This window comes from Gavia stellata, chromosome 36 (assembly GCF_030936135.1).
Source record: "Gavia stellata isolate bGavSte3 chromosome 36, bGavSte3.hap2, whole genome shotgun sequence".
Lineage (NCBI taxonomy): Eukaryota > Metazoa > Chordata > Aves > Gaviiformes > Gaviidae > Gavia > Gavia stellata.
The window spans coordinates 1,003,221-1,031,182 of NC_082629.1; the positions used below are offsets into that span (position 1 = coordinate 1,003,221).

A 27,962-nucleotide genomic window follows, 5' to 3' on the forward strand; every position below is an offset into this window, starting at 1 on the left:
ATATACGTGTCACAGACATGTGCATTTTCTTATGCTGCTGCAGGACACTTACTGTATTTCTTCTAGGTCTTAGCCCCATCTATCCCAACCAAACCCACCTCAGGCTTAAGTGAAGATAACTGCAATACAAAGAAGCTTACAGGAAGGGGGGGGGGGGGGGAACCCCTCAGTTGTGCTGCATGCCTGAGAACCACCTGAAGCCAGAAATGGAAGTGTAAAATACCTGCACATCCTTATTTCTTTTGCCCATCCTGTTCTGATCCCTCCACACACCCTTGCATATGAGCACAGTCCGCCGAACTGACTGTCAACCAGAAAAAAAGTGGACACACAGTGTCACCTAGTGGCACCAGAAAAATCACTGTCTGGTCTCCAGCTTCCAGTACCAACACCAGTATTTCACCCATCTTTTCCCATGGTCTTTCTAAAATGCCGCCTCTTTGTGAAACAAGTATGAATCCAGTCTTCAGACTTAAAATTTAATGCAAATGACCGAACTTTATTGAAGGTTTCGTAGTTAGCAGGACCGTTAAGAAAGCAGAATATTTTACACCTCAAGTACAGTTAAGAGCTAATTCTCATGAGAATACAGTACAAATAAAAGCTAATATAAAAGGGCATCCTCCTTCCACCATTCAAGATTCCATTATTTGTAAAATACATGAAGTCAAGTTTAAAAATGTACTACACTTCAATGCTAGCAATCAGAAAGCTTCACTGTTCAGATGGTTTTATTCCAGAGATTTTGCAATGCAGCATAATTTCACAGCCATAATGACAAGATTTATGGCAGCTTTATACAAGTAAGATTTCAGAGTTGTCGAAAGGCCTTAAAAATATTATGTGCAGTTTTAAATGAATGATGATGAACTTCAAGTAAAAAAAAAAAAAACCCAACGAAAAAACAAAAAACCCACTTCAAATGCATATGAAATGCAAAAGTAATGCCCTGCAGGCTACTGCAAAAGTGTTGACTTGTCCTCAAAGAGATCTGTCAGTCAGCACCGCTTCTGGATAAGCACTAAAATACGTATGGTCCAGCAATGGGCACACCATTCCAGTTGCACAGAGAAAAATAAGGGGAGTAGGGAGTCTTCAATTGATCATAGGCAGTTTTGAGAAAGAAAAATCACATTGCGCTCAGTTTAAGATGCTTTAGTTGTTGGATACTAAGCACAAACACTTTTATTATTAAAAAAAATCCCAGTTGTGCCCTTTACATGTATTAAAGTGCATTAAGTCATCATTATTAAAGCAGGCCAGAAAGTCCCTTTGAAATTGGTCCCTAAGCACTGCAGCAGCATTTGTAGTGGTACAAGTAGTGTATTACAGAAAGCCTGTTTTCACACCACCATTGTGAGTACAGTGAAATTCTGTAAATTGTTAGTGAAATACGCATTGAAGCTCAAAAAGGGTAAGACAGTAGGAGTACAGAACAGCTCTGTTCTTGTGCTGTGGACAGAGATTACCTGTTGAAGCTATCCCACAGCCAGATACTTGTTTCCATGCACCTAAATATACTCTTTGCAGGCTTCCAGAGTATTTTTCTAGTTGAGATAATTTGCACATAGGATTCCCTTAACATTGATGTGCAGTATAGCATCGCTTTCATGGAGGACAGCTGTTTGTTAAAGCTAAAAACACCGATTTAAAAGGCCCAGCACCTTGCAGCAAGTTTTCTAGTAAAAGGCCAATTTATTCTTCATCATCGTCATCTTCATAGTAACGATTCCTTTTGATCTGTTCTTCCACAGATAGATCTTCCATATCTTCACCCTCCCAGAAACCAACATCTTGGGATTTGCGATTCTGGTTAGATGATTCCTTAGCAGTCACGATATTGGCTAAGCTGGAATGCTTAGGAGAATTTGGTTCAAGGAATTCTTCATTTGGCATTTCCTGCTCTTCCATAGCATGTTCTTCCTCATCTGTCTCTGCATTCACCTGGCCATTTTCTACAAAGTTATGCTCTACTGTTTTGATACCAGATGATTCCCGTTCTTCCTCTACATTTTTCTCTTCAGCACTCTGAATGTTCCTATTCTCAACCTTCTTTTCCTTCTGCTTTTTGTCTACCATGACCTCTCTCTCAATTTCCTCACTTCTTTTCAACATGTCTCTCTCTGCCTTAGAAGGAGAAGATGAATTCTCTGTTTTATGGCCTTTAACAGATACTGTTCTAAATGAGGCTGCTACCGTAAAGGGACGACTTCTTTCCTTCAGCGAGGAAGATCTTCTTAACTTTTTGAGATCCAGATCCACATCCTCCAGCACATCTGGCTTGGAAATCTCTTCTTCCGGGGGCCATTTGGGTTTGAACACTTTGATGCCCTCATCTAAGGCACTTCCTTGAATACTTTGGTCAGATGGAGGTGGCCAGGCAATCCTGAGCTTTTTGGTTTCTGCTGGTCTCTCTTCTCTTTCAGGCAAAGCTGAAGCTTTTGCTTCCATACTTGCTGCCAGAACTCCTACTTTTGCAATTGGGGCATCCTCTACTCCTGGGTTTTGTGGACTTTCTGTTGCATTGACACCATGGACAGTTTTCTCCAGGGATTCTTCACATTCAGTCTTGCCTGCCCATAATTCCTTATGCTGTTTGTGTCCAAAGCCTTCATCATAATTGCCTTTAGATTTGAAGAGCTGATTGAAGTGAGGCTTGCAGTAAATATTCCCACGCAGAGATGCATATGTCCCAAGACTGTTCAGGAAAATACAAAGTCAAATGTTAGCATTCTGTGTCTCAGCCACTGAGACAGGTGTATAATTTAGTTACTGAAGAAATTAAATTTCAGTCTTCCAACATGTTTAGAAAAGACAAGCTTACACCTTTCATGAGTTTGTAAAGAACTCCTGACATTTGAAAAGAGGGACATACAAAGTTGGACATTGTATTTTTCCCCACATAAAACTACATTAAGAGTTTAAAAATAGACTACATCAAGTGCAAAAGCCACTGGCAGAACTAGGACTGTATTACCACCCCTATACTCCTCTCCAGTTCGCGGGATTATGGTTGCCTTGAGCTCAGCTAAGGCTGAACAGCATCTCTCTCAGCTGCTGAAGAGGAAAGCTACACTTCCTAGAGGGCAGCCAAATGGAGCAGTGTGTTTACCTGAGTTTACTGTTGCAATAGGAACAGCGGAAACAGCTGATGTGAAACACCTGCTGGTTGGCAAAGAGCCTTTCCATCGGGTACACAGTCTTCTGACACCCAACACAGGTTTCCTTCATTGGCAGCTGAAATTTCTACGGGAAGAAGAGAAAGCTTGTTAACTGGAAAATGAATCAACTGCTTCCAAAGGGACTTGGCTTGGGTTCATGCACGGCTTCGCAAGTTCTCAAAAATTGCAGTGGTTCGCTTTCTGCAACTCAATGCTAATTATGGTCGAGCGGGTTCTGGTGGGCAAGGAGTGAGGAAGAGGCTATGTCAGGCCCACAGGATTGCTGTGGCTTGACAGTGAGCCACAATTTTGACCCAGTGAATTCCACAGCTGAAGCATCACAAGCTGAGCAATGGTTGAGAAGGAACAATGAAAATACTAGAACTCGGTTATAACTTTGACTGAGCCAGCTCCCCAAAAGCTGTCTCATCTATTTCTGCAACCTCAATTTTGCTTGATAGGAAAATGATGAAGAAACATGCAGGTAGATTACAGTCAGTATGAGACTTACCCAAATAAAAACAATCGTGCAGAAAAAGAGCTGAAATAACCTCAAAACAAAAGGTAGAAGGTGGGAGGGAAAAGGAGTGGAACAGGCTGCTCAACGGTTTGAAATGATCCACTTTTGCTAAATGCTCTCCGCTCTTAAAGAGGAGGAAATAGTCTCAGCACGGATGCAGCCAGCAGGAAACACTTCTGACTTCATTTGTAAGCAATTCCAGTTCTATCGCAAAGAAACTATACTCAGGTTTCAAGACACGCAGCCCTCAAACTTGCTGAAGACTTAAAGTGAGCAGGGCTTTGAGGTTAAGCAGCTAAAATTGTTTATGTGCTTACTAAGAGAATTTGCCGAGAGTTTAGCGCAAGGGTAAACTTAAACGCTAAGGAGTCAAGTGTCACTGCTGCGCTGTATGGCAACGATCTCAGATTTTGTTTCGTGACAGCATCAAGGAAGCAAGTACATTGTCCATGAGAAAACGTCACTCGATGCCATTCACTTCTTGGAATCTGTTAAGCTTGGCCAATAGGGAAGAAACTTTAAAGGAAAAATTAAATAACTTACAGTTGAAAAATTGGCAGTCTCAGGCTGCATGTTGATTACAACTACTTTAGCAGCAGGGTAAAAGAGTGCCTAGGCTCCATGCTCCATACCACGGGTCTGCATGCACACATTGATATAGTAGCTTTTCTTTGACAAAGAATTACCTGCTACATACTCACTAAAAAGCTTTAAGGAAAAATATGATGGCTAAAGAAAAAACAGGAAGGTCACAGGAAGACACAATCACAGCAATTTATTTATAACAAACTAGAAACAATGGTTAGGCAATGAAAGTTACAATACGTGAGGGACAGATTGCTGAAGACAGAGCCAGCTGAAGTCAGCTTGTCACAACCATAAAGTTTGCTGCCAATTTAATTCCAGTTTAATAGGTATTTCAATTTTGTTAAGGCATTGCTTGAAGTTATAGTAGATTAAAGTTCTAATTATGATGACAGCTTGACCAAAAAAGTTCAGAGTTCCTTTGGAAAAAAAACCCCACAATTTCTAGGTGCTGCCAAAACTGCATATGAATTCTGAATTTTAAGTCACTGAATGAAATCTCAAAAAATGAGAGTTTACCAATACAAACCAAAATCTTATCACCCACGCTTGCCTCAGGGAGCAAGGCAGCAACAATTTGCTTGCCCATCAAAAATAACTCTCCCTGAAAGCTTAGTTTTGCAAAATGACATTACAGTGCTGGCGTGCACTTCTGCAATGCACATCCCCATCTAAGAAGAGGAACTTACTTGTATAACAATGAGCCCTATGTCTGATGGAGAGGCGTTTTGGGGTGTGAAGAGAAAGAAATTCCTTTCCAGCCATACTACAAATAGGAGCTACAGGAGGAAGGTGAGGCCCAGTATATATAAAAAAAACTTGGAGAGAAAGCTGAGAGTTGAGCTCACATTAGGAGGGAAGCAGAAGGCAGGAGGAGAGGTTAGGAACCAAGAACAGGAAACAGAAGCTGGAAGAGACAAATAGGAACCTTACATGAATAAACAGCATCTGGGTTTCTATCTCAGCAGTGCAGCATCTAAAGCAGTAACATGGTAGAGGACTAAAATGGTTCTAATAATATAAAGAGATAGCATAGAGGACCAAGACACACAGGTTGTGTGTGTCTTGTATGCTGTAACAGACTGAGATTACAAAAATGTTATAGGCAGCTCTAATTTTGCATACTGGCATTCATACTCCAGAACACTAGGACGCCATATCTCCCTGGTCTTCGCGAGGTCAGTGCTGTTCCTCTCAGAGATGGGGAAAACAACAAAAGCACAGTTGTTTCCTCAGGAGTGAGCCAGGAAGTCTGTGGCAGCCCAGGGAACAGGCATCCTAACTCCAGACAGCACACGTGACAAGAAAGTACAGTGTGATCAAAAAGTTCAGCACTGCTGTTTGTGTGTCTAATAAGATTAGCAAATACATTCCTCTCCAAGAAGTTCTCCATCTGCTTTATGCTTTATAGCTCCCGCTGAAGAAAATGTAACATTAAGGACTTGCTATTCAGAATGCCAAACTCAGTCTTTGTGGAGTCAGTCACCGCAGTGCCCTTACTACAAAGTTGCTACCAGTTGCAGTTACCTTGGGAACAGCTGGAAGAGGAGGGTGAAAAGCCAAGTCCCAGCCTACTAAAGGCTCTGAAGAGCAGTATCAGGACTGACTTTACAAGAGGCATAGACAAGCCCTGATACGATCCCCTGTTCAAACCCCTTTTCCCACACTGAAGAGAAACAGACTGCCTCTGTCGTAAGGGCACGCTGTTATAATGGCAGTAGGGCAACTCCCAGCAAGCAACTCAAACTTAGTCTTTGAAGAAAAACTGACAGTTTTGAGATGCTTTTCCATTCTGAATTAAAGTTCCCTCATGAACACAGGTCAGATATTGATACAGTTACTGCCAGACCCTTTGTGACCACATTGGTTCCAATAAGGCTTTTCAATATTAAATAGAGAAGGTAGTTGGTTTTAACCATCACCAATGTTTGAGAATAAATAGCTGCTTTACCTTCACTGCTTTTGGCAGAGATGCATCTGTCTGGCCAACTGGTTTAGAACCAAAGTTTTGCTGCTTTGTGCTGACAGGTTTCTGAACTTCTGTCTCATTCTCCAAGTTTTGTCCCGCTAAGGGAGCAGAGGAGGAAGAAAAGGCAATTACAATGACTTTAAAACCACGGAAAACTTACACTTATAAGACCGAACAGCAATCCTACCAGCTAAGGGCTAACAGATTTTTGCTTGAACATCTGCTATTAAACCTTTAGGTCTAGATATTTAAACATGATCATTCTACGTTCCTGATTTACCAGGAAAGTTAAGTTGATATGTAAAGGAAACTAATATACGGGGATCCAACATCTGACTTCCAGGAACCATTCTTCACTTCTGCAAAGTGCTCATGTGTGGGCTTGAATTTAGGCATAAAGCTAAGGCAACATGAGAATGTGCTTATGTACTTTACTGAATAGGAACTTGTCTGTCTCTGGACAACATCAAAGACACTTGGTAATTGTCCTGCATTAGTAAGTACTTCAGCTTATTGACTGATGTAGCAGTTGCCACAGCTATTAGTTTAAGTCCAAATTGTGAGGAAGCTACACTTAAATGCGTTCAGTCAGCGCAAACAAGAGTTACAGATGTCTTAGAATTACAATTGCCAATGAACTGCTAAACCTGAAATAAATTCTTATAAAGTTTGAGTTAGGTACAGGACAGATTTTTAGTACAAGTTTTTATTAGGTCAAATTCATCATTTGACAGGACTGATCTTGCCTCTATTCTTGCTGAGGCAGGAGAACGTGTACTTACCATTGCTATCCTCTAGAAGACCAGAGTGGAAGGACAAGCTGTTCTCACCTACAGAAACCTGCAAGACAATATTAGACAATGAGCTCCTTTGACCTTCTGAAGTCTGAATAATCATGACCTGAATAACACAACAGGCAGTTTGACACTGTAAGCCCTTAAACAGGAAGGGACTGGCCACACTGAGGTGCACGTGAAGCCACTTTTTGTTTTATAAGGCACAAGGCAGAGTCCAGCTGACTGCCAAGAATGTTAGTCCTTGCTACAAGGTAGACGTCCTTATAATTTTACAATTTTTGCAATATTCAGATCATCTGCCATAGTGTTCACGCACACAAACATCATATTTTTGTTTTCCCAAACACCTGCAGCTTGTACACCTTTATCTATTAGTCTTCAGAAATCTTTGTGGATTTCGTTGATGTACCTCCCAGGTTTTCTTACTTAGAAATGCCTTGACACCAAGCAGCACACATTTACTGGAAATCCCACGGCTCCCTCCAACATTTGACAAATCTATGACATTTAAACATTCAGCAAAGACAGTGGTTTTGAGAAAAAAAAAGAAAAAGAAAAAAGAAAGCAAGCAGAATTTTTAAAAAGCTTTCGTAGAACTAGAAGTCTGCTGTTCCCAGGTTGGGACAAACATGCCTGAACCTATCCTGCTCATCCTCCTTCAGAAATAGATTAATATTAAAAAAAAAACCTAACTTTTTAGAAGAGTTAGATATAAACCAGTTTCAGATACTAAACATGTTACAGATAAAGTTCTTGATATATATTTCTTTATTAAACTTGGCACTATTGCTATTAAAACAAATAGTTGTAAGTAGCTACACTGAGAAACTAAAGTACTGTAACAAGATTAACTGTAAATCATCACTCATTCACTTTAGTGATTGAAGGGTCCATTGCAAGCAACTGAAGTTTGCAAATTAATGAGGTAATGAGGAAGCAAGTTACATATATTAACATACCCTGGTCTACTGAGAAAGTAACTATAATACTAGCATACTGGGAAGCGCATCAGCATATTCTGTGGCCATTACAATCACACATGTCTGGCTGCTAAATCTTTCATGGATTCAGTGTGAAAAATGACTGAGAAGGTTAGCAAGTTTCTTTTGTTTCCTTTTTGCCAGAGGATTCCTGTTGCTGACATTTATTACTAGCAGTTTTAATTAGGCTTATTTCCCAAGTTTATCGTGTAATTTCAAAAGGACAATCCTGGCTCTGAAACAATGTTCTATTCAGGTTCTTCATTGCACCTGGACACCTCAACAAGTAACTTCACAATTACAGCTGAATACAAGAAATTTTATTCAAATCTTCCATTCAACAACAGGGAAGTATTCTGATTTAACAGGTGTTCTTTTAATTAACTCACCTTTTAGCAAAAAGCAGCCTCGACCAGTTGAGCATGAAGCTGCTCAGCTGTCAGTGAGGAACAGCTGAAAGCAACAGTTTGGCCCCTTGCCCAAGGAAGGCTGGAAAGCTCTAAAAGCCCTCCTGGCATTAGGCTGCCACGTGTTCAGAATGGCTGGAATACACAGTACCCCAATTATTATTCAGCTACTTTTATCCCGTCTGCTGTCCCCAGTTTGGTATACAAATGCTTGAGCGTGCTTTATTATTTCTAATTCATGGAGTAATTTCATCTTAATTTACAGCTGAAGCTCAAAACCAGGAACAAACCCAAACTGGCATTCTCAGTTACCTTAATCAAAATTTAGCAGCTAAATGCAGAAGAAACAGTGACAAACTCCTTTTACTTGCGTCACACAAAGCTTCTCATGGTTTTTTTTTCTGGTGTGGTTTCTTCTTTGTTTTATTAAAAAAAAAAAAAAAGCACCAAAACCCATAAACAAACCAAATACCTAGCTGTGAATCATCTTTTTACAGTTAGAGAACGTGACACAAGAAAGTTTAGGTGGCTTCATCATAGTCATAAAAAATTAATGGCAGAATGAAAAAAAAAAAAAAACAACAAAAAACTCCCACAAAACCATCAGAGGTTTCAGTCCTAGTCAGCTACTGAAGCCAACAGAAAATACGTTAAGTATGATATTGAAGGATTCTGCTGCACTACAGGCATGTCATTACTGAGAAGACAGGGGAACTCTCCCAGAAAACTTAAAATTTGTCTCTCGATATTCTCTACAAGTGCTTAAAAATCTTCCACAGAAATTTGCTAGCTTATAATTCAGATACCGTCTAAAGAAAATAATAAAAAAATAATCAGGATTTCTACAGCATGTAAACAATCTCTATCAGCTGCTCATATTCAATTTCTAGATGGCATGTGGAACAAGTATATCTGCAGTGCTTCTACAACTAGTTCCGCTTAAAGTGAAGTCCTTGATCTTCACCAGCATGAGCATCTTACCTTCTCCCCATCCTGACAGGAAATGGAGTCCTCAAGACTTGGTGGCATATTCTCCTTCTGCTCAGATTTGTAATTCTTGAGTTCACTTTCACTGGCTTGAATCTCATTCTATAGAATAAAGCACTTGAAAGTTGACAGGTTCTTTTCCCTTAGGAAAGCACTTGCTTCTGTTTTTCTTAAAATCTTTTAAAAACTGTTTTCCTAGTATATACAATGATAATTAAAGGAAGGGGCACAAAAATCTATACAAACTTGGTAAATGATGCATTCTAATGAAGAAAAAAGAAGGGGCTGTAGAATTTTACGATACTTTATGGAGGTAATGCCAGCATTTTTCTAAACAACGCCTTTTCTCTCCTTCCAGATTCCTGTTTAAAATCAGCTGCCATTTCCCCTGCTCAATCCACATCTTCCTTTTCCAGAAATGTTAACTTTTCATTTGAAGTTACAAGTATTTCAAGACAAGCGCTATCTAAAGCACCGTGTAATTGAAAAATACAATTTAACACAAAAGCAAATCCTACCCTTGCGTCAATACTAGTCTAAAACCTGTTATTTACTGAGATTTTTGTTCTTGACAAACTGACTTAAGATTTTCACAGAAGAATCTTTCAGACTTAAAAAAAATAAAATCCAGTGAAACCTTGTGTTTCTTTCATTGCCACAGGATACAAGATAATTGGAGAAAGACTCGTGCCTTTCACAAGGCATCTTCTCTGTAACATGAAAGAGAAACAGCCAAATGCCAGCACCAGCATCTTACCAGATTTTGTAAACAAGTCTGCACAAAACCAACCATGTCTTATATGTATGTAACTGAATGTTAGAATTTTAATGAATAGATCTCTAACTATGCTGTCTATAATCTTTCCCTCCCCTTCCTGTACCACTTGCAATGCACAGAAATGACTGCTTCTCACCCTTACTCTAACCAACTGTAAAAGTGTCTATCAGTTTTAATCCAGGCCTAATTACACCACAATGCCTTCAAAGTAGTTGTTCCCAAGAGAGATTATGGCTTTCTTTTGTAGCACAGATGTGACACATTTTAAGAGAAGGGAAGTACAAATACCACACTACCATATCAAAAGAGCCCTAGCTGCTTTGTCAGCAGGGAAGGAGAATATCCAAGAGTTATGGCTGCTGTTGGAACACCGAAGTCCTACAAACATTGGCCTCAGAAACCGTTGTTTGCTCCATCTTATGTGCTGCCCTTGTCGATGCGCCAGGCCAAAATCAAAAGAGATTCTGCCAAATGGCACATCCTCAGAGCATCAGGCTGGACTGACACTCAAACCAACAGTGTTGGGGATTTGCAAACAAGAGTCTCAAGAGACATCTATGGTAAACCTCTTGCCATTAGAACATAATTTAGTGCATCAGCTACCGCTCTGAGCCACAAACTGGAAAAGGCAACCTAGCAAACTGAATCCAGGTGAGAAACAGGATGCAGAAATCAGCAATTAGCAGTTAATCAGATTTGCTGCACTGGCTGCAATCACTTTCCATTCATGCAGTGAAGTTTACTTGACTTTCCTCCCAAGGGTTGGAGAATTAGACCCACACTGCATATGAAATTCAGAAATCATTTCAGCTGGGTAGAGGCTTTTGCCTCTCTACAAAGTTAGCCAGGAAGCATGCACTCTCCCAAAGCTTAGAACCATCATTTTTGACTTTTTTTTCCAGTGCAAGTTTCCTAACTTAAAAAGGCCTAGCCTCTTAAAATTTATTACTCTGGTTAATAAAAGTCATACTTAAGCAATAGAAGTTCCCATCATTAAGCAAAATTATCAGACAGTTCCAGCAAATGTACTTAAGCACTTTTTAACAAAAGCTTAGATTCTTGCAATCTCTTCAGCTGCAGTACTTTACCATGATTCATTAATTGCTCATTTCCTGATCAAATATCTGCAAAATTGGCACCAGTTCATTCACTGCAAGAGTCTAATTGGATTCAGATAATGAGTGAGAAGACTTGAAAGGAGGTGAAAAGCAAAAGGGAAGAAAACCGACTGGAGATGCCAAAGCTGCAGGCCAAGAGATCCAGGTTCTGTGTGCTGTATGACATTGAAAGTCTCTCCCTCTTACTGTGCCTCAGTTTCCACTAGCTTATAGCTAATGTACTATACAGAATTGAGTTTGGGGCTTTTTGTTTTGTTTGGTTTTGTTTTTAAGTAAAAATAACAAACATGCAGAGAGCTACAGACATGCAGAAAGAAAAAGAATGTCAGCTATGTTTCAGGAGGACCTCAGTCAGGGTGCCAGCAATTAATTCGTTGGAAAACTTTCAAGATTATTCCAAGAAGATGCAAATACTTATTTCTTCCTGCAGTATGTAGAGACAAGTCTTCATTAGAAATTACTCCTATGGGCACAAAGTTATTTTCAAAAGAAGATAGCATTATCTTCAAAAAGCTTGGTTTCCACAAGATCTTCTTTCCAGTCTCAGGTTGGGACAAAAATTCACTTCTACACAAGCCAAAGAACAGACTTACCGCAGTAACGAGGCCTGTGGAACTGCCCTGCTTGGACACAGCCGCCTGATACTTTGCCAGCCTATCCTTTATGGAAGTTTCTGTTAAGCGAGGCATCTCCAGGCTTTTCTTGGTCTCTGCCTTATCCGGGCTGAGTGCTGGACTAGCATCTACAAGATGCCCTGGAAAAAGGACTACATGAATAAAAAGTAACTTTCAGGAAGACCAGCAGACCTGTCTACAGAAAGATTTACAGATCCCATCCCTTCACCACTCCCAAGACCACAGAAATTCCAGACCTGAATCCAGCTAGTTTCACAAGCAGAGTATTCACCAGATGCAGCGTCCAGCCAGTGGTCTCAGAAGTAATGACAGCAAACAGTTTTAACACTGAAGATTGTTTTGCTGTTATTGTCAAATGAAAGCAGCTGCTACAGTGGCTAAATGGAAATATACATCATTCCTGTAGTGGAATAGTTGTCAAAGTCTTTTAGGGAAAACATGTGAAGCAAGGAAGGAAGTCTCACCTGCCACTCCACCTTCTTCATGAAAATAATTTATCACATGACATGTTACAGATGAGGATTTCAAGAACAAACATGTTATGAAATAATTCAGTTTAGTCTCGCGGGATCATTTGAAGCATCTGTTTTTATCTCAAGAGGAAAGAAACATTTGGGAGTTTAAGTCTTTACATAGGTGCAGATCTCCTGACTCTCAGAACTATGCCCCATTACTTACCATCCATCTTTCACTCTTGCTGTCAGATGTTAGCCAAATAGGTTTAAAAAGCCAGCTCCTGTGACTGCTCTGCTATCTATCTTCCTTGTATAATGGTCACGTCTTCAGTAACAGCTTAATTGTTCAATAACGAATGACAAAAAGACAACCTTTCACTAGCTAGTGGCCTTGAATGACAAAAAAATTGTATGAATCATTAAGGTCCCTCTTAGGGACAATAAACAAATGTAAGTAGTTCTTGCCATTCTCTCCAGTATTCCTCAAATAAGGACACAGCGTGCATCACTAAGCAGCGAGACAGAACATTAGCCATAGGCTGAAAACACGAAAGATTGTAAATGCTGTGTTAGAAAAGAGTCCCCAAAACACATAATTTTGCTCAAGTCATAAGGCTACCCATGTCTGGACAAGGTAGGAGGGATGAGAATTAAAGCAAGAAGGAAGAAGGCATATTGTCTTGTCTGTCTGTTCACTACTTTCTCTAAATTATTCTGACTATTAAAAGTAGTTCTAGGATTGTCCTAGGATTAAGACACAGGGAAAAAAGGGGTTCCATTCCTTAACTTGCTAGTTATCATCTCCTGTGCCTTGGTTTCCTGTGCTTAAGGGTATAATGGTTTAAAATTCACAGCAAGACTTAATTCATTAAACGCAATGCTCGCACAGACTTTACAGATGGAAGATGGCTGCACTTCCATTTCTGAAAGGCAAAAGTTATTCCCATTGTATTGTATAAAGTAATTTCATTTTATAAACTAAAAAACAAAACACAAACCATGAGGTTTACTGACCTGATGTACTATGGCTCTTCTCTCCCTGGCCAGCATCAAAGTCCTCTGAAGAGAGGCTGTTTTCAGAAATCCTCCTACTGACTGCTGTCTTCCTCTGGTCTCTAGGGACCTGTTAGAGACAAGACCCACCTATCAGCTGCCTGGACAAACAAAGATTGTCGCGTATAATCCTTTAAGATGCACAGGTGTCACTAGCAAATCTGCTTTACTGGAATAAACAAGTCTAGCAGGTGACATCTTATTTAACCAATATAAAGTTTGATCACAGAATACCTGATCCTCCGTCACCTGGAAAACACTTTCTTGAAGAGGTCAGTAGATGCCCTTTGACTAGTTATCTTTGTTGAAAAGTCAGCAAACCAAAGATCAAATTTTTAGGCATTTACCACGGCAAATGCAAGACTTCAGTCTCAATTTTTGCATTTCATACAATTTCTTTTGAAGCTAATGTTCACGGCCATTTTATGAAGATTTAAAATCTGAAAAAGGATGAAAGGAGCGAGCTATCAAACATTTGCATTGATTTTCAGCAACAGAAAGAAGAATAAATACTATTGTAATAAAAGTGATCTAAATTACTTGTTTTGATTTGGATAGCTCATGCATTTGGTACCAAATAATTCCCTAATTAGGTCTGATAAGGCTGAAGCTTAAGCAGGAGAGTGCTAGAGATAAATATTCTCAGATAGCCAGGATAATCACTATCAGCAAGGCTGCAGTGCTGGACAGGGTGTTTTGTAGCACTACCACACAGATGCTCTGGCTGCCTCAATCAGATTTTATACTAATTTGTTGAGATCAACTCCCCAAAATCTAAAGCTCAAAAAAAGAAATTGTGAAAAGAAATTTGCTTTGCTAAATTCTCATGAAGCGCAGAGTTTAATTTGACTTCATCAAGATAGGATGTTTTCACAGCTGAAAGTCAGCCTATAAAATACTAGAAGGTGATAGATCTTTGTTCCCTCCCTAGGAAGAGTTAAATCACAGAGCCTGTTGGAAATTAAGATTGAGGCTAATGTAGGGAAAAAGCCAGGTTTGGCAAGATGCTCCAACCACACATTTCCCCCCACCCACCCCCCAATTTCCAACAAGTTTCTTATTTGCTGGTCACCAAACTGAAGGAAATTCCAAAGTTTTATTTTAACAGAACTGCACTGTAAGATAATCACTGTGAAAAATCAGGCTGCTTTGGCATACAAAACAGCAACCTCACCAGGAAAGGAAAATGCAGCTGGAAAACCTCTTTTTCCATTAGCATGGGAAATATTTTCTATTTCTGTGGTTTAAGACTTTGGTAACTTTTCTTACTGGAAAAGAGCTTAGCTATGACAAGTCTTTTCCTTCCATTGAGTGTGCTGATAGGTTCAGTTTGGGAGTGTCTGCACACTTGTGAGGACTTGCAGATTCCTCGTTCTGTGCAAACTATCCTTAGATGATTCTTATTCAGCCTATGTCCACTTTAATGTCACCTTGAGCCCACAAGTCTGAAGTTCTTGCAGCTCAGAAATTTGTCAGTCAAAGGGTCTAGCTTTTGACTAGTATACAAAGATGATCGTTATAGGCAGAATACACTTGAAGACAAGATCCTTTGAGGACGCAGAAGAGAAAACGTGTTTATTAGCCCACTTGAAACCCCTGACTATTTTATCACTGCCCTGGGTTTGGTTTTTCTGATTTTGGTTTTGTTTGTTTGGGTTTGTGTTTTTGTGTTTGTTTGTTTTTTTAGTAACATGGCATCACACACATTTTCTTGCACACAGCTGGAGTGACAAAGCTACAAATGAAAACACAAGTTTGCAGTATAGACACATGGGAAGTTTAACTGGCAGCAGACTGCGTAAGGAAGTTTTCACTACTAGGGAACAAAGGTCTTAATTCAAGTAATTTAGATCCAGCATCTGGGATTCCAACCTCACTGAAAGAAACCATCGACACTTTTCAGGAGAAAAAGACAGAAATCAAGATTGGAAACTTGTTTGGGTTGCCTCTTCTCATTCTCCTTTGTTTCAGAATCTCATTTCAATTTATTTTCACTGTAGTCTTTCTCCAGTAACATCATGCTCAACTGCCCTCATGTTGAGAGGACAAAGAATCTCAATTATCGCTGAAATTAATTATTAAACAAATTAAACCTCTAAATAAGAGTTGGCAAGGGGCCAGCGTGTTGTCAAACAATTACGACAAGTGTTCAGTCAGCTACCACCAACAGGAATTCTGGATCAGGGTCCAGCACCTCATCTAGACGCATGCACAAAATGGAGGTTTTCTTCCAAGCAACCAAAAACCTCCATATTTTTTACCAGCAGCGAAGGATTCAATATTAATCAGAAACAGAATCTTCTGCTTGACTCAGTAGGACCTTCCTGAAGGCCGGTGAGTTCTGACTTCAGAACAAAGAGCTTTCCCCCATTGTACCACCTTGCTGTGGAATCCACTGCAGCACAGTTCAATTATCAGAGGCAGCCATCTCATGATCAGCTAACACAGACTGAGTTAATGAGTACTCCAACTCTCAACTGAATCACCTCCTCAGTCCTGCCAGCTCCTCTCCGCCTGTCCTCTCTGCCACCTCAGACATCTACAGGTATTACAATTTCACCTGAAGAACTTTTCTGTAGGTCAGTTCTATAACAGTTAGCCTAGGTCTTGAGAGTAAAAATCCAAAACACCGAAATACAAAAGCTTTAGAGTTCAGAGATATTTGTGTACACATCGTAGTACCAAAACCTACAAATAAAAGTCAACGTCATGTAGATTTTATATCAACAGTTTTATATTGTGGGGAAAAAAAGGGGAGTAATAGAGGGGGGAAAAAAAGTTTAACACAGGAAAGATGAGGGACTTTCCCCATTACAATCAATAGACTGACCAACCACAAGTAAGTAGGGTGATTATGGCTCATGGAAGGTAACACCTTTTGCACGAAGGTATCCCCTACCCCCAATGCCACCCAGTTCCTTTTACGGCCCTGGATGGGCCACAATTCCCATGCCACAGCTTCTGCTACTTGCAAAATGAGATAAAATATTCCTCGTGTCTGGAAAGCCTCAAGGTTCTAAGACAAAAGAGGTGAGTGCAGAGGTAGCACAAACAGAGTTAACAGCACTTCGCCTGGGGCACAAAGAGTTGTTGGGCAGAAGACCAAATAAAAGTTACACCTATTTCATTATATACTAACTGTGTCAAATGTGACCCTGCACATAAGGTTAGCTACACAAGACAGTAAGCTTTTGCCTTAAAGGAAAAACACAAAACAACTTGGAGACAACTTTTTCAGAAGCACTACAGATCTGCTTGCTCCTTCTTTCCTTCTGATCTTGTGTATGCTTTCGCTATCACTTACAGGAAGAATTCTTTGAAACTGATAAAAGACCTGATGTTCAGTCTTTGCTTAGCACTGAATCAATCTAGACTGACATGCCTGTCTCTGACGTGGTTAGAGCATTTTTTTCCATGAAGATGCAACAAAAAATGCTCTGTATCTAAATTGCAAAAGACAGAGCAAGATCTGAATGAATAACCGAATAAACTAGGAGGTTTTGCTTATAACCCTGAAAATGAGAATAGGTTTGCTTAGAGTGGGTGATTGAGTCAGGAAATCCAGGCTCTAATCTGGATTCCTGCCACAGACTGGCCCAGCAACCAGGCAACTCGTTTTATCTTTACTGCCATGAAGTTACAGCCATGTTGCTACTTAGCTTATACAGACGTTTTGTCAGCAAAGTTCTGACAGCACTTACACCTTAAGACTGAAGTCAATAACAAGGAAAATTGCCATCTCTCAGCTGAAGCCTTGCTTGCACTTAAACCAGGGGTCTATCAATGGACAGAGTTCAGGAAAAGCATAAATGGAAGAGGCGACTGCAGAGCTTGCAGTTAGCCAAACTTACACCATTGCTGTAGCTGCTTCCTACCTTAAGGGGAAAAATCTGCGTCCCCATAGCGCCCAACTATCTTCATTGTACGTGACTGCGTGACATCATCCTCCAGTCCTCAGATAAATTCCAAGAACCAGAAATCTTACAGTAGTGCTTTCTAATTACAAAGACACCCCCTCCCCTCGAATACATTTAAACTTTAGAGCACTTCGTGCCTTTTCCCTTCTAAAATTAAAAAGTAACCAGATGAACTTGGAATAGGAACATAATTTGAACCTGAGTAGTTTCATACCTACTGTATGGTATTTACTGCCTTCAATCAGTTTTCAACAATATTTGAATTACTAAGCTTGACAGAAATATCAGTTCCAGATTCGTCAGTCAGCTCCGAAACAATTTATTCCCCAGGCTAAGATAAAGTTACGTGAAGCCCATCTGCAAAACGGTACTTTCCTGTGGAATCCTGACTGATTAATCCTACAGCAAGAGTTCAGAGAAGTGCTATCGGGAGATCACCCTCGACAGCCCGCCCTTTCACTGGACGTGATAGTATGGGCAGGTCTTACTTAGTGACAAAGACTACAAAAATCTAAGCTGTGAAATTACTAGATACAGACCAAAACTCACTTGAACACAGAGGTGCACCTCTGAAGCCCTTAACTGTTACATATTTAAACAACTTTTGCACAAGATTTGTTTGGTTTACCCAATACTGCAAGAAAACCACTCGCAGTAAAACAAAGCCAGAAGTATAGGAAACTATGAGAAAACTGGAAAATCCACCAGCATCAAGGCCTCAGGACTATGTTGCAAGTCACTAGCATATGCAACTCATTTTCTAGTTAAGCAATTCTCCCCGGGGACACACAGTCTGCAGTCCACATGCGGGATCAGATTTCATGAGCAGTTGTAGGAAAATGCGAGCCCTGTGCATTTGCAAGTCAAAACTAGTGAGGGCAGGAGCTTGTCTGGCTATCTCTGCTTATTTTTCCCCGTGAGGATTTTTTTGTCGATAAGAAACATTTGTTAAGATACAAAGATGAGAGAACAGCCAGGAAAAGAAGGGAGTATTTTGCAGGACTTACTTTTATATATGTATCTCCCTCTATATGTGCATATGTGTGACTCATATACTGATACGTATATAAAAAAACCTCTTAACTCTGGCAGTACTTCCATCTCGGCTGCAACCGCCCAAGATTGCTGAGCTCACTTCAAACAGCTACCTTTTTTTATATATATATATATATATATAAATATACACATATCTAATTTTATAAAATTCATGTTTGCATAACTCATCTTTATCTTCGGACAAGATATCAACGATCCCAACTTGCTTTAAAAAAAAACCTTAATAAATTTCATCCTTATTTTTCCCTTAAATTGTACCTCTTTCACAAGCAAATTCGTGTCACATCGCCAACGAGCAATCACCAATAGCCACAACTCCAAGCACCCTGCACATATCTGTATGGCTCAAATAAGTTATTAACACCAGCTACGTTATGGTTCAACTAAAACAACGAACACAGTTATTCGCAGAGTCAATACTTCGGAGCCACTCCCTCCGGGGACTTTTCCCCATGCCCAAGAGGCGGCAGAGGTTTAGTTTCTCTTAAGATTGAAGGGACAGATCCTTACCTTGCTCTGAGTCGGTTCACCCTTTTCAAACATCATCTTGAGTTTGTTCAGCGGAACGCTGTACTTCTCGACCCTCCCCGAAGCGTCCGCGTTCTCGCCGGCTTCAGGCTTTTCCACTTCTCCGGACTCTCTCAGACAGTTCTCCATCGTACCGCGCTCGGGCGAGCGGCTTTTAAACTTCCTGCCCTCGGCAGCGGGGCCCCGCCGCTGGCCGGGGGCGCGGGACGGGGCCTGGGCGTCCGCGGGAGCACCCGCCCCCGGGGCTCGCTCCTCGCCCGGGGAAGAGGCAGCGCTGCTCCCGGCTGCGAGCCCGGGGCTGGCGACCTTGTGCCTAAGCTCAGCGCAGCTGCTTCCTAGCGGCTCCTTGCGAGGCTCCGGGCCCAGCACTGGGTTCTCCCACTTCTTCTTCAGCACACTCAGATTCCCCCTTTGAAAATGAGGGGGAAGATTTTCTGGGCTCTGCGGAGAAGAAGTTAGTTCCAGTCAGATGCCTGATGAAGCATTAAAGCGCTTCCTTTCTACGCGAAAGGAAGCCACAGGCTCCGCACTGATCCCCGCGCTCCGCTCCCTCAGACAGCTGTGAATAGTTACAACTGTGCCGCATGGAGAAAGCATCCAGGCTAGGAAAGGAAGGAGGGGGAGACGAGAAAAGTCAGGAGCTAACGCAGGAAGTGAGCAAACAGGATGGCCTTATAAGGAAAAAGGGAGTCAAGCTCCAATGAGTTAAATGACACACAAAAGGCTCGAATCCACACACGAAGGGAAGGGGACCAAAAGCCACAGGGCGAGTCCTAGAACTAGCGCACAACAGCAAAAGCAGCCATATGAGAGATGGGTGGCATGCCAAATGCTGCAGTGTCTTCCAGCTGGTTCAGGAGACAGCAATCAGTAGGCCTTCCAAAAAGCTAGAGATTAGCTTTCAGAAACCACGACTTTACTGGAGTTACGTATTTCTACTATCAGTTAACGGCAGCCGTTTAGTTACAAGAGATCTGTCTTCAGTATTTTATGCCATGCAGTGTGAGGCTCCAGCTAAGCACTGACAACAAATGTCTTTTTGCTCCCATTTATAAATACCAGATCATTTGCTGGAATTTTTCTCCTATTTCGCTCCACGCAACAAAAGCTCTCGGCAGGAAACGTGCGCACAAGCCACAAGCGCTGCCCTACCACTGTGAGTTAGATGGCAATACATGGAGCAGTAGTACCCCTCGTATTCAAGCGCTTCTCAGACTAGTTTCGCTTGCAAGTAGTTACCTCTCCCCAGAGGAACAGACCAGCCCATGTTTGATTCATTCAAATCTAATACCTGCCACCACTGCATTTCTGCTGTCTCTGCCTCGTGGAGACCACTATGTATCAAACTCATTGCAAGTGGAACAGGTCTGCAAGGCTTACAGGAATTAAACAGGATTAGCAGCTATATTAGGATTTAAGTCTCTCACCCTATTACTCTTCTGGTCACATTCTGAACACTGCTTTGCAAATTAACTTGAATCCACCTAGATTTCAAAAAAGATCCACTTGCTTGCTGACTGTTTAAAAGAAAGTACTGAAGTTACGAGGCAAATGTTGTAATGTAACAGAAGTACCGAAAACTGCACAGCAGGTTTCCACAGGAGCACCTCTGGACATGACACCTACCGAGTCTCGGCACACTTCATACACAAGTCATTCTTGCTTGGGACTTGCCTGTTCCCCGATCACACAAGCAAGGAAGAAAATTTAAGACTGAAGAGTAATTTTTAGAAGGCTTTTTTAATCACACCTATATCCCAAACAGAATGACTCACCAAGCATTAAAGAGATCGAGGCAGTGTGGTCTAACAAAGACTTACCTATATATCCTGAAAACATCGCCGGTCTTTTTAAATAAAAATGGAACTGATATATACAAAATGCTCATACAAAGACCTGCAATCTTAGTGCCTGGTATTTCAGCCAGGGTCCCCTGACCCCAGAACAGTAAGTGCAAAGTAGTTTACAGGAGGGAATGCGAGGCTGTAACAGAGCCAAAAAGGATGGCTCTCCCTCAGCCAGGGGCATTTTGAACCCTGTAAGCCACTTCGGAGAAGATCCCCCTTAATGGATTCTACAGCTATCAAAGGTATACACGTTAGATTTCAGAGAGGCTGGCAGCTTCTTTTAAGCAGACTTTTAAATTTAGTTAAGAAAGGAAGAGGTACCACACAACTGCCGACAGCTAAGAACAAAGAGGTGGATATTCCTGTCTTGTGGTTAACTCCTTTTGCCTCTTGCTTAGGAGCAAATTGGTGATTCAACATATAGCTTTGGGCAAGGTGCTTGATTTTCTTTCCTTTCATTCACACTGGAAAGGGTAGGGGGAACGAGTCAAAAGCAAACGCTATGTCTAAGCCAAGTCTTCTGTAGGACACATGGCAGCAACTTTGATATTCCAAAAATCAACTGTCACAGAAACATTGCACGTAGGCGATCCGTTCTGATTGCAGGCAGTTGCTTATTGCCTAGGAAACAAATACTTACACTTCTTTTTTTCTCAGCAGTGGCTTCTTCAGCTGCTTTCTGATACCTTTGAGAAAGAAGAAAAAGAGAGAAAAAAACCCCACAGTTTTAAACAGAATACTGAATGCTCTTGAAGACAGCTGAGATTTTTTTTTTCCCCACCAAGGACTCTATGCACTTCCCAGACCTATCAAATAAAACCAGAGGCTGGAAAAATAGTAGAAAATAGTCCCAGAACAAGTGATAGAAACATTTTAAGTCATTCAGATTACAATAATAACATACATTAATATTTTTCATTACCTAAGCACTCTGATTCTCAAATACAGACAGTTTACCTTGGAATAGCTGTATTGTTTCCGCCACCCAGCTGTCTGCTGTGCCCCCTTGCAGGAATAACTCAGCTATTTATACAGCAGCTGCTGAACCGTAACAAATTACAGCTTGGCATAGGCAGAAAATCTACATAAGTGCCAGTTTATTTTACTATGCTGGGTTGTAAACTGCACCAATTCAGCAGTTGCTTCATGAGCAGCTGAACCATCCCAGCAGTGGCCACAGTAATCACAGCCCTCTGAAGATAAGCCACCCTGGATCATGAATCAAAGTCCTTTAAGAAGCTATAGAAAACTCCCAGCAATCTGCACAGCCCTCCACTGGGCATAATACATCCACAGCTAGGAGCACACAGACCACGCCAATTACTACACTGCGCAAGGTGATGGCACTTTGCTTTTGAAATGCACAAATTAGTCGGATATGACAAATTTTGCCATTTGTAAGTAGAGCTCTGCTTTTCAAAGAGAAGAAACGTCACTCAACGTCTGCTTGGGCAAATGATGTTTCTGTCTTTCTTATCTGTGGAACTCTACTTTTGACACAACTGTGAATATGTTACAGGCAGTAAATGAGACACTAATATCATAATAGTGACCAGCTTCAGACTTTACATAAGTGCTGGTATCAAACCAATAACTAATGTATATCACGGGCTTAGTTCCTTCTAAGAAAAAAACTCGTACGTGCAGATACCTGCTCTGTTACTCATTTTTTCTGTGTAAAAATTGATTTTTTTTCCTGCTGTGAATGGTGTGCTCCTAAGTAGATTTCTCCTCTTGTTACACCAGCGAGTGGACAAATTGCACCCTTACTTATTTCTGCTCTACAAGCTGCATTTATTGTACAGACTGAAAGCTGCTAAAGGGGTGTAGCTGGCCCTCTTTAATCAATGCAAACATATTAACCTCTGTCTCTGTACTAGAAAGGCTCCCAAATTTGAAGGAGACGTGCTGAGAAAGTAAGTTCATGGAGGAGGAGAGATCAATACTGGAAGAAGCAACAAAGAGAGACATGGGGATGGAAGTCAAGTACCACACTGGGAAACAAACAAGGATTGAAGGGTCCCAGACAGCGCTCACTCTGTAAGTTAGTCCACCACAGTGCGCTGTTTAAGCCTCTGCTGCTGCAATTCGCATGTCTCTGACCTGACAAAACTCATAATCTTAACACTGTATGTTGCATGTCTCTGACCTGACAAAACTGATAATCTAAACACTCTATGGAATGAAAAAAATGTTTTCACATACGAATATTTAGGGAACAGCAATTTAGAAAAATTATGCTCCTCACTGTGAGTGTCAGTATTGGCAAAGTCAGTAAGCAGGACTGTGTTTTTCCAAGGACCTGATACCGCTTATGTAGCGGGACCCTACTTGATTAAGGAATAGCAGTTTGGATTACTTCCAGTAAGCCCTTTTCAAAGGATTATCAACATTTAGCAAGATGACCAGGTTCTGTAATCAAGCTTCAATGAGTGAATAAATTACCTTAACAAGAGCAGTCAAAGCAAGCAGCTTCTCCCTAGGACAGAGGACTTAAAGAGTAACTTAAAGAGCTATGTTTGTGTAATCCTGCCCCTATAGACTCCATAAAGTTTCTCCCACACTCAAGATTTAAATACTCCAAAACCTTACTACACTATTAATGCAATAACCTAGGAGACTTGGTTGCCCAAATCCCATTGAAAATCCAAACTGTAGTCTATATAATTCCTTAAGGAAATAAAAGCTTTTCCAGAAAGCATGTACAGGCTACCGGCACTCAGCTCTCCCCGTGTATAAAATACTACTTTATGATTGGACTGTAACCCATCATCCATCTCTCAGAGAAAAGGGAAGGGTAATATTCCCTTTCTACACAAGTTGTTGAGACATCTGGAAGGGGACATCCGTGAAGAACACAGCTACTGTGAAATCCCCTGACGGAACTCTTACTAGAGGGTTGCATCTATCACCACCGGTTGACAGAACTACCATTTCTAAATGGTCTCCAACTAACTGAGAATGCATTACTGCTACTTTTTATAGTACCAGGCAGGAAATGCCATGTTAGCAGAGAAACCTATGTAGTTCATGCTTAAGCAGTTAAAGACCATTTCTGATGAAGTGGTCATGGCAATAGCCGCCTACATTCCGATAGTCTGCCCTCAAAATCAAATTGTGATTTGTAGTTTGACAGAAAACATTCTACTTTATTTTCTGACAGCTGAAAAAAGATATTATAATTCTGATTGCTGAAAAAATACAATGTCAGCAACTAGAAAAACTTTTGCCCAGCACATATTAAACCAGAAACTTAAATGCCTACAGATCTGTATTATTTTTAAGAAGCAAAGCAACTGTCAGCGAAGCAGTCATTGTTCCAGGTACCAGCTGTCAACCTACACGCACAGCTTGTGTTCAGCAGCCGCACGGCACTTACTTGGAGAACCTCTCCACAAGAGCGGATGACTTATTCTTGTTGACTAGAGAAAGCTCTTTGGCAGTGATTTTCAAAGACTGCGAAGTCCATTGTCTTCTATTAAACGGGGAAGGCTCCATCTTGTCACCACAAATACCTGCTCAGGAAGAAAGTACAGTGTCAGTCAACATGAGTTAGGTGAGCAGAGAAGTAGTTTCACAAAGTGATTCGATACTAAGTCACCATCCAGGCACTCCCAGCGTACTAGTGCCACTAAGTCCTGATCAGTGAGGGTCTTGTCCGTCATCTGACTTAAAAAAAGCATCAATTAAAATTATAATTTCCCCTGCAGATGCCATTGAGATAGTGCCCGTGATAACAACACTAGCTGCAACGAAAGGGGCAAGAGATAAGCCATAACAGGAGTAAGAAGCAAGCTGTGATTGAAGAGGATGCTAATGTGAAGCTCTGTATTTCCTACACACAGACGGGCTCCAGGAAGCCCTAATATGCCCTCTCTTGTTCTGGTTTCTAAACCAAATGTGCTGGCATTTATGTAAGAAGGCTTGAGTTATGAAACCTAAGAGGATGTAATTCCTATGCAAACATTTTTCATTCACTCTTGTGGCATTCATTCTTAACGCAGCAGCCGTTTCCTCTGTGAGCTGAAATAAGTCTTCTGTTCATGGAGGCAGCTGTAAACCTCATGTTGCAATAGCTATCAGTTACCTAAAGGAATAGTTTTAACTACCCTGTCCTGCTGTAAACGGGAAGAGATTTTGTACAGCTTTTCACCACAGAAGCCAACAAGACTACATCAGGTTTTTTTTTGCATACTTAGTTTTCTTTTGTGGAGGAGGAAAGGAGGGGAGATTAATTTAAAGAGTTCTCTGATAAGACAAAAATAAAGCTTGTAGGGCAACGCCTTTCCTTTTTTCCTCTTTTCTTTTATCCCTGGTCTCCTGTCACACAATGCCTAGAGCAAGTGCACTAACTGATCCTACAATGCTGACATCAGGCAGGCTGATCTCTCTCTCATATTTTCCATCAATTTCTTTAACTGATCTGCACCATTAGGTCACAGAACTCCGGAAGTCCGAGCACAAGTCTGCGTGACCACTCGGCACACTGTAAATGGAAGCACCTTAAGATAACTTGATATAAACAGTCAATCAAATGTAGGAAAGACCATGTTTCATGAAATCCTCATAGGCATATAATGCAACTGCTCAAAAATGACAAAGACTCGGGATTCTGCAACGTCTCAGTCCAAAAGAACTCAGCTGCTGCAAGCGGAGTCTCACTATTTTGTGCCTCAGCAATTCCCAAAGCGGAGCTCTGGCTCTCTGAAGTGCCCAGCTGGTGCTGGAACCAGAGGAACCTCTCCAGTGCTGCACCCTGCTGCTGCGGAGAGATAAAACAGGCAGCAGATGAACACCTTGCTGTCTTGGTGGATGTAGTCAGGAAGAATGGGACTTTCTCTAACGTTCCTTAATTCACCTGATGTAATGGAGAGAATGACACACCATGCCAGTACGTGTTTTTTCAAGATAGTGATTTAGATGGTGCTTTTAGATGTACAGGTTGAACTATCATGGCAAACAAGAAAAGTTAAGCTATTTTTGTTGTGATGTTGAAACACACTGGAACTACTCATCGAGGTTACATTTCCAGTTCCAGCTTAGTGCAGCTTCAGACTCGCATCTCCCACATAAGGCAGTCTCTGAGATGCATCCATCGCCCCTTCCAACTGGCAAGAGAAACTCAGACTGCAGAGTTACTTTCTGAAATTCAGTCTTTCTCGAAAACATGTTGCTTCTCCAAGTTACCCTCTTCTGTTAACCTGCAAACTTTTGTCCAGACTGGACTAAGAGAAGGATGCTCTCCATTTGGCTGGCTTAAAATAGTTACCGACCTTTGCCAACTGCACAAATGATCATCCACAGAGAAAAAGGATCCAATTAGAATAGAAGAGGAACGCTCAACTTTCTCGCTTTTTAAAAAGTATGTTGCATATGCAAATAAATATGCATTGCTGTGATTACAGGATGTAGTCCCTAGTGTCGATGCCCAGTAGCAAACATGTAGCATAGAGATTTAATAAAGCCACAGAATACCTATGCAGACATTATAGACAGAATTTACTCCTGAAAAATATAAGTCCATGTTAAAAAAGAATTCTGACTCAGCCATGTAATGCTACAGTTTCAACTTTGTTCTATGATTAATCTTGAGTCAAAAGGAGATCGCCTGAAGCCCCCCTTTGCAGTTTAAATTGCCTTTCACAAAACAGAGTCGGTTTTGCCCAGGAAACAGTAGCAGGTCATTCTTCAGAAGCCTCCCTTGGCAGAGACAGCAGGTTGCTCATTGACACGCACCTTACATGGAAGGACAGTTTCAGTAAAACACTGAGAAAACAAAATCTAGTTTAATTGTTCAGAGAATAAGCCTGGTTTTGATGCCCAAGCATTCCATTGCAGCTTGTAGGGATCACTGTCTGTGGATGCATTTTCTCCCCCGTTGGGTTTTTGTTCCGCTTCCCTACCATTTTCTCCATTAAAGCCACAGGTACATTAAGACAATCAGGCCTGTTTTGGCAAAAATCTCTTTATAAAGGCAGTAGCTCCTGCTAGGATGTTCCAATGGAAAGTTAAGAAGCATATTTGGAATCTCAGTTGCTAGAAAAGATGTAAACCAGAACACTAAGATGCCCTGAAACTTCTGCTCCCACACTTTTACTGCCAGTCCACATCCTTAGCACTTTCCCATACGTTTATAGCTTCACCATGTTCAAGCATCTCTCTACTTTTTTTTGCTGCTCCTTCTGAATAATTTATTCCAAGTCATTTCAGGAAATAGTCCTTTATTGTAGGTACTAAAATTTAAGCGAGACAGCGAGCCTTCTGCATATTGCAATAGAGCCGGGTTATGTTGAAGATAGCATGGAGTCCAGAGGAGGCGGCAGAGGGGACAGGGACGGCCAAATCTACCTCCAGTAACTTGAACTAAGACTTTAACAGTAGAATAAAAATCCGTACCTCTGGAAAGGTCCCGAAAGAACGGCTTTTTACTAACACCTGCCCCAAAGCGGAACCGGTCGCCTTCTGGGTGCTTAAGGCTCTGCAGAACGGGACAGCTGCTGAACCAGCTCATTAGCCAGGGGCAGCTCGGGCACCGCCGCAGGTCGCGAAGCCGCCGGCGGCGAGAAGGCGAGGGCAGAGCCGGGCGCGCATCCCTCGCCGAGGCGCTCGGTAGCTGCCCGCACGCCCCCAACCCCCGTGTCCTGACAAGAACCTCCCGCCTCCCGCCCCGCTGCCCCCGCGCAGGGCGCCGCTCCCCGCCGCCACCGCCCGCCCCAGGAGGCGTCGGGCTGAGCAGAACCGCCGAGGTCCGGGGCTCAAAGCCGGCGGTGTGCCGCCGCCGGCCCAGCCCGCTCGGCCCCAGCCCGGGCGAGCCGACAGGGCCCCGGTGCTCCCCGCGGGCGCTGCCGGCGGGGCCGGGCACCGGAGGGGAAGCCCGGAGGGGCGCGCTCGAGCCCGCCTCCGAGCCTGCCTCTGGGGCGGGTAACGGGCTCCAGCCACCGCCACAGCCCCGCACGGCTCGCACCCCACCGCCGGGCTGCCGCGGCCCAGCGCCCGGCGGGAGCCCCCGGAGCGGGTCCCGCTCAGGGCAGCCCCGCGGCGGCCCCGGCCCCCCGCTGGCAGGGCCCCCACCGCCCCGGCCCCGCTGACAGGGCCGCCGGCAGGAGCGCGCCCCCCGCCGGCCCGGCGGTCCTCCCCCCCCCCCGCCCCACGCACCTGCGGCGGCCAGG

At 42.1% G+C, this 27,962-nt stretch overlaps 1 protein-coding gene across 1 annotated transcript; it reads right to left on the bottom strand.

The window, feature by feature from the left end:
* Positions 1-484: 484 nt before the first annotated feature.
* LIMA1 (LIM domain and actin binding 1) lies at positions 485-27,962 on the bottom strand. Its single transcript, XM_059832863.1, has 11 exons — positions 27,949-27,962; positions 24,173-24,308; positions 21,434-21,479; positions 18,929-19,387; positions 13,407-13,515; positions 11,896-12,044; positions 9,401-9,508; positions 7,018-7,075; positions 6,218-6,333; positions 3,113-3,246; positions 485-2,698 (listed from the first exon to the last, which is right to left on the bottom strand). The coding sequence occupies exons 2-11, from the start codon at positions 24,289-24,291 to the stop codon at positions 1,696-1,698; spliced, it is 2,301 nt and encodes a 766-aa protein (XP_059688846.1). The 5' UTR covers positions 24,292-24,308; positions 27,949-27,962; the 3' UTR covers positions 485-1,695.

Coding starts and splice junctions, on each gene's coding strand:
- LIMA1 (XM_059832863.1), bottom strand. CDS start 24,291: ATGGAGCCTTCCCCGTTTAATAGAAGACAATGGACTTCGCAGTCTTTG. Junction 21,480..24,172: donor CTTGTGGAGAGGTTCTCCAA/GTAAGTGCCGTG, acceptor TCTTTCTCAAAG/GTATCAGAAAGCAGCTGAAG. Junction 9,509..11,895: donor CCACAGGCCTCGTTACTGCG/GTAAGTCTGTTC, acceptor TTTATTCTATAG/AATGAGATTCAAGCCAGTGA.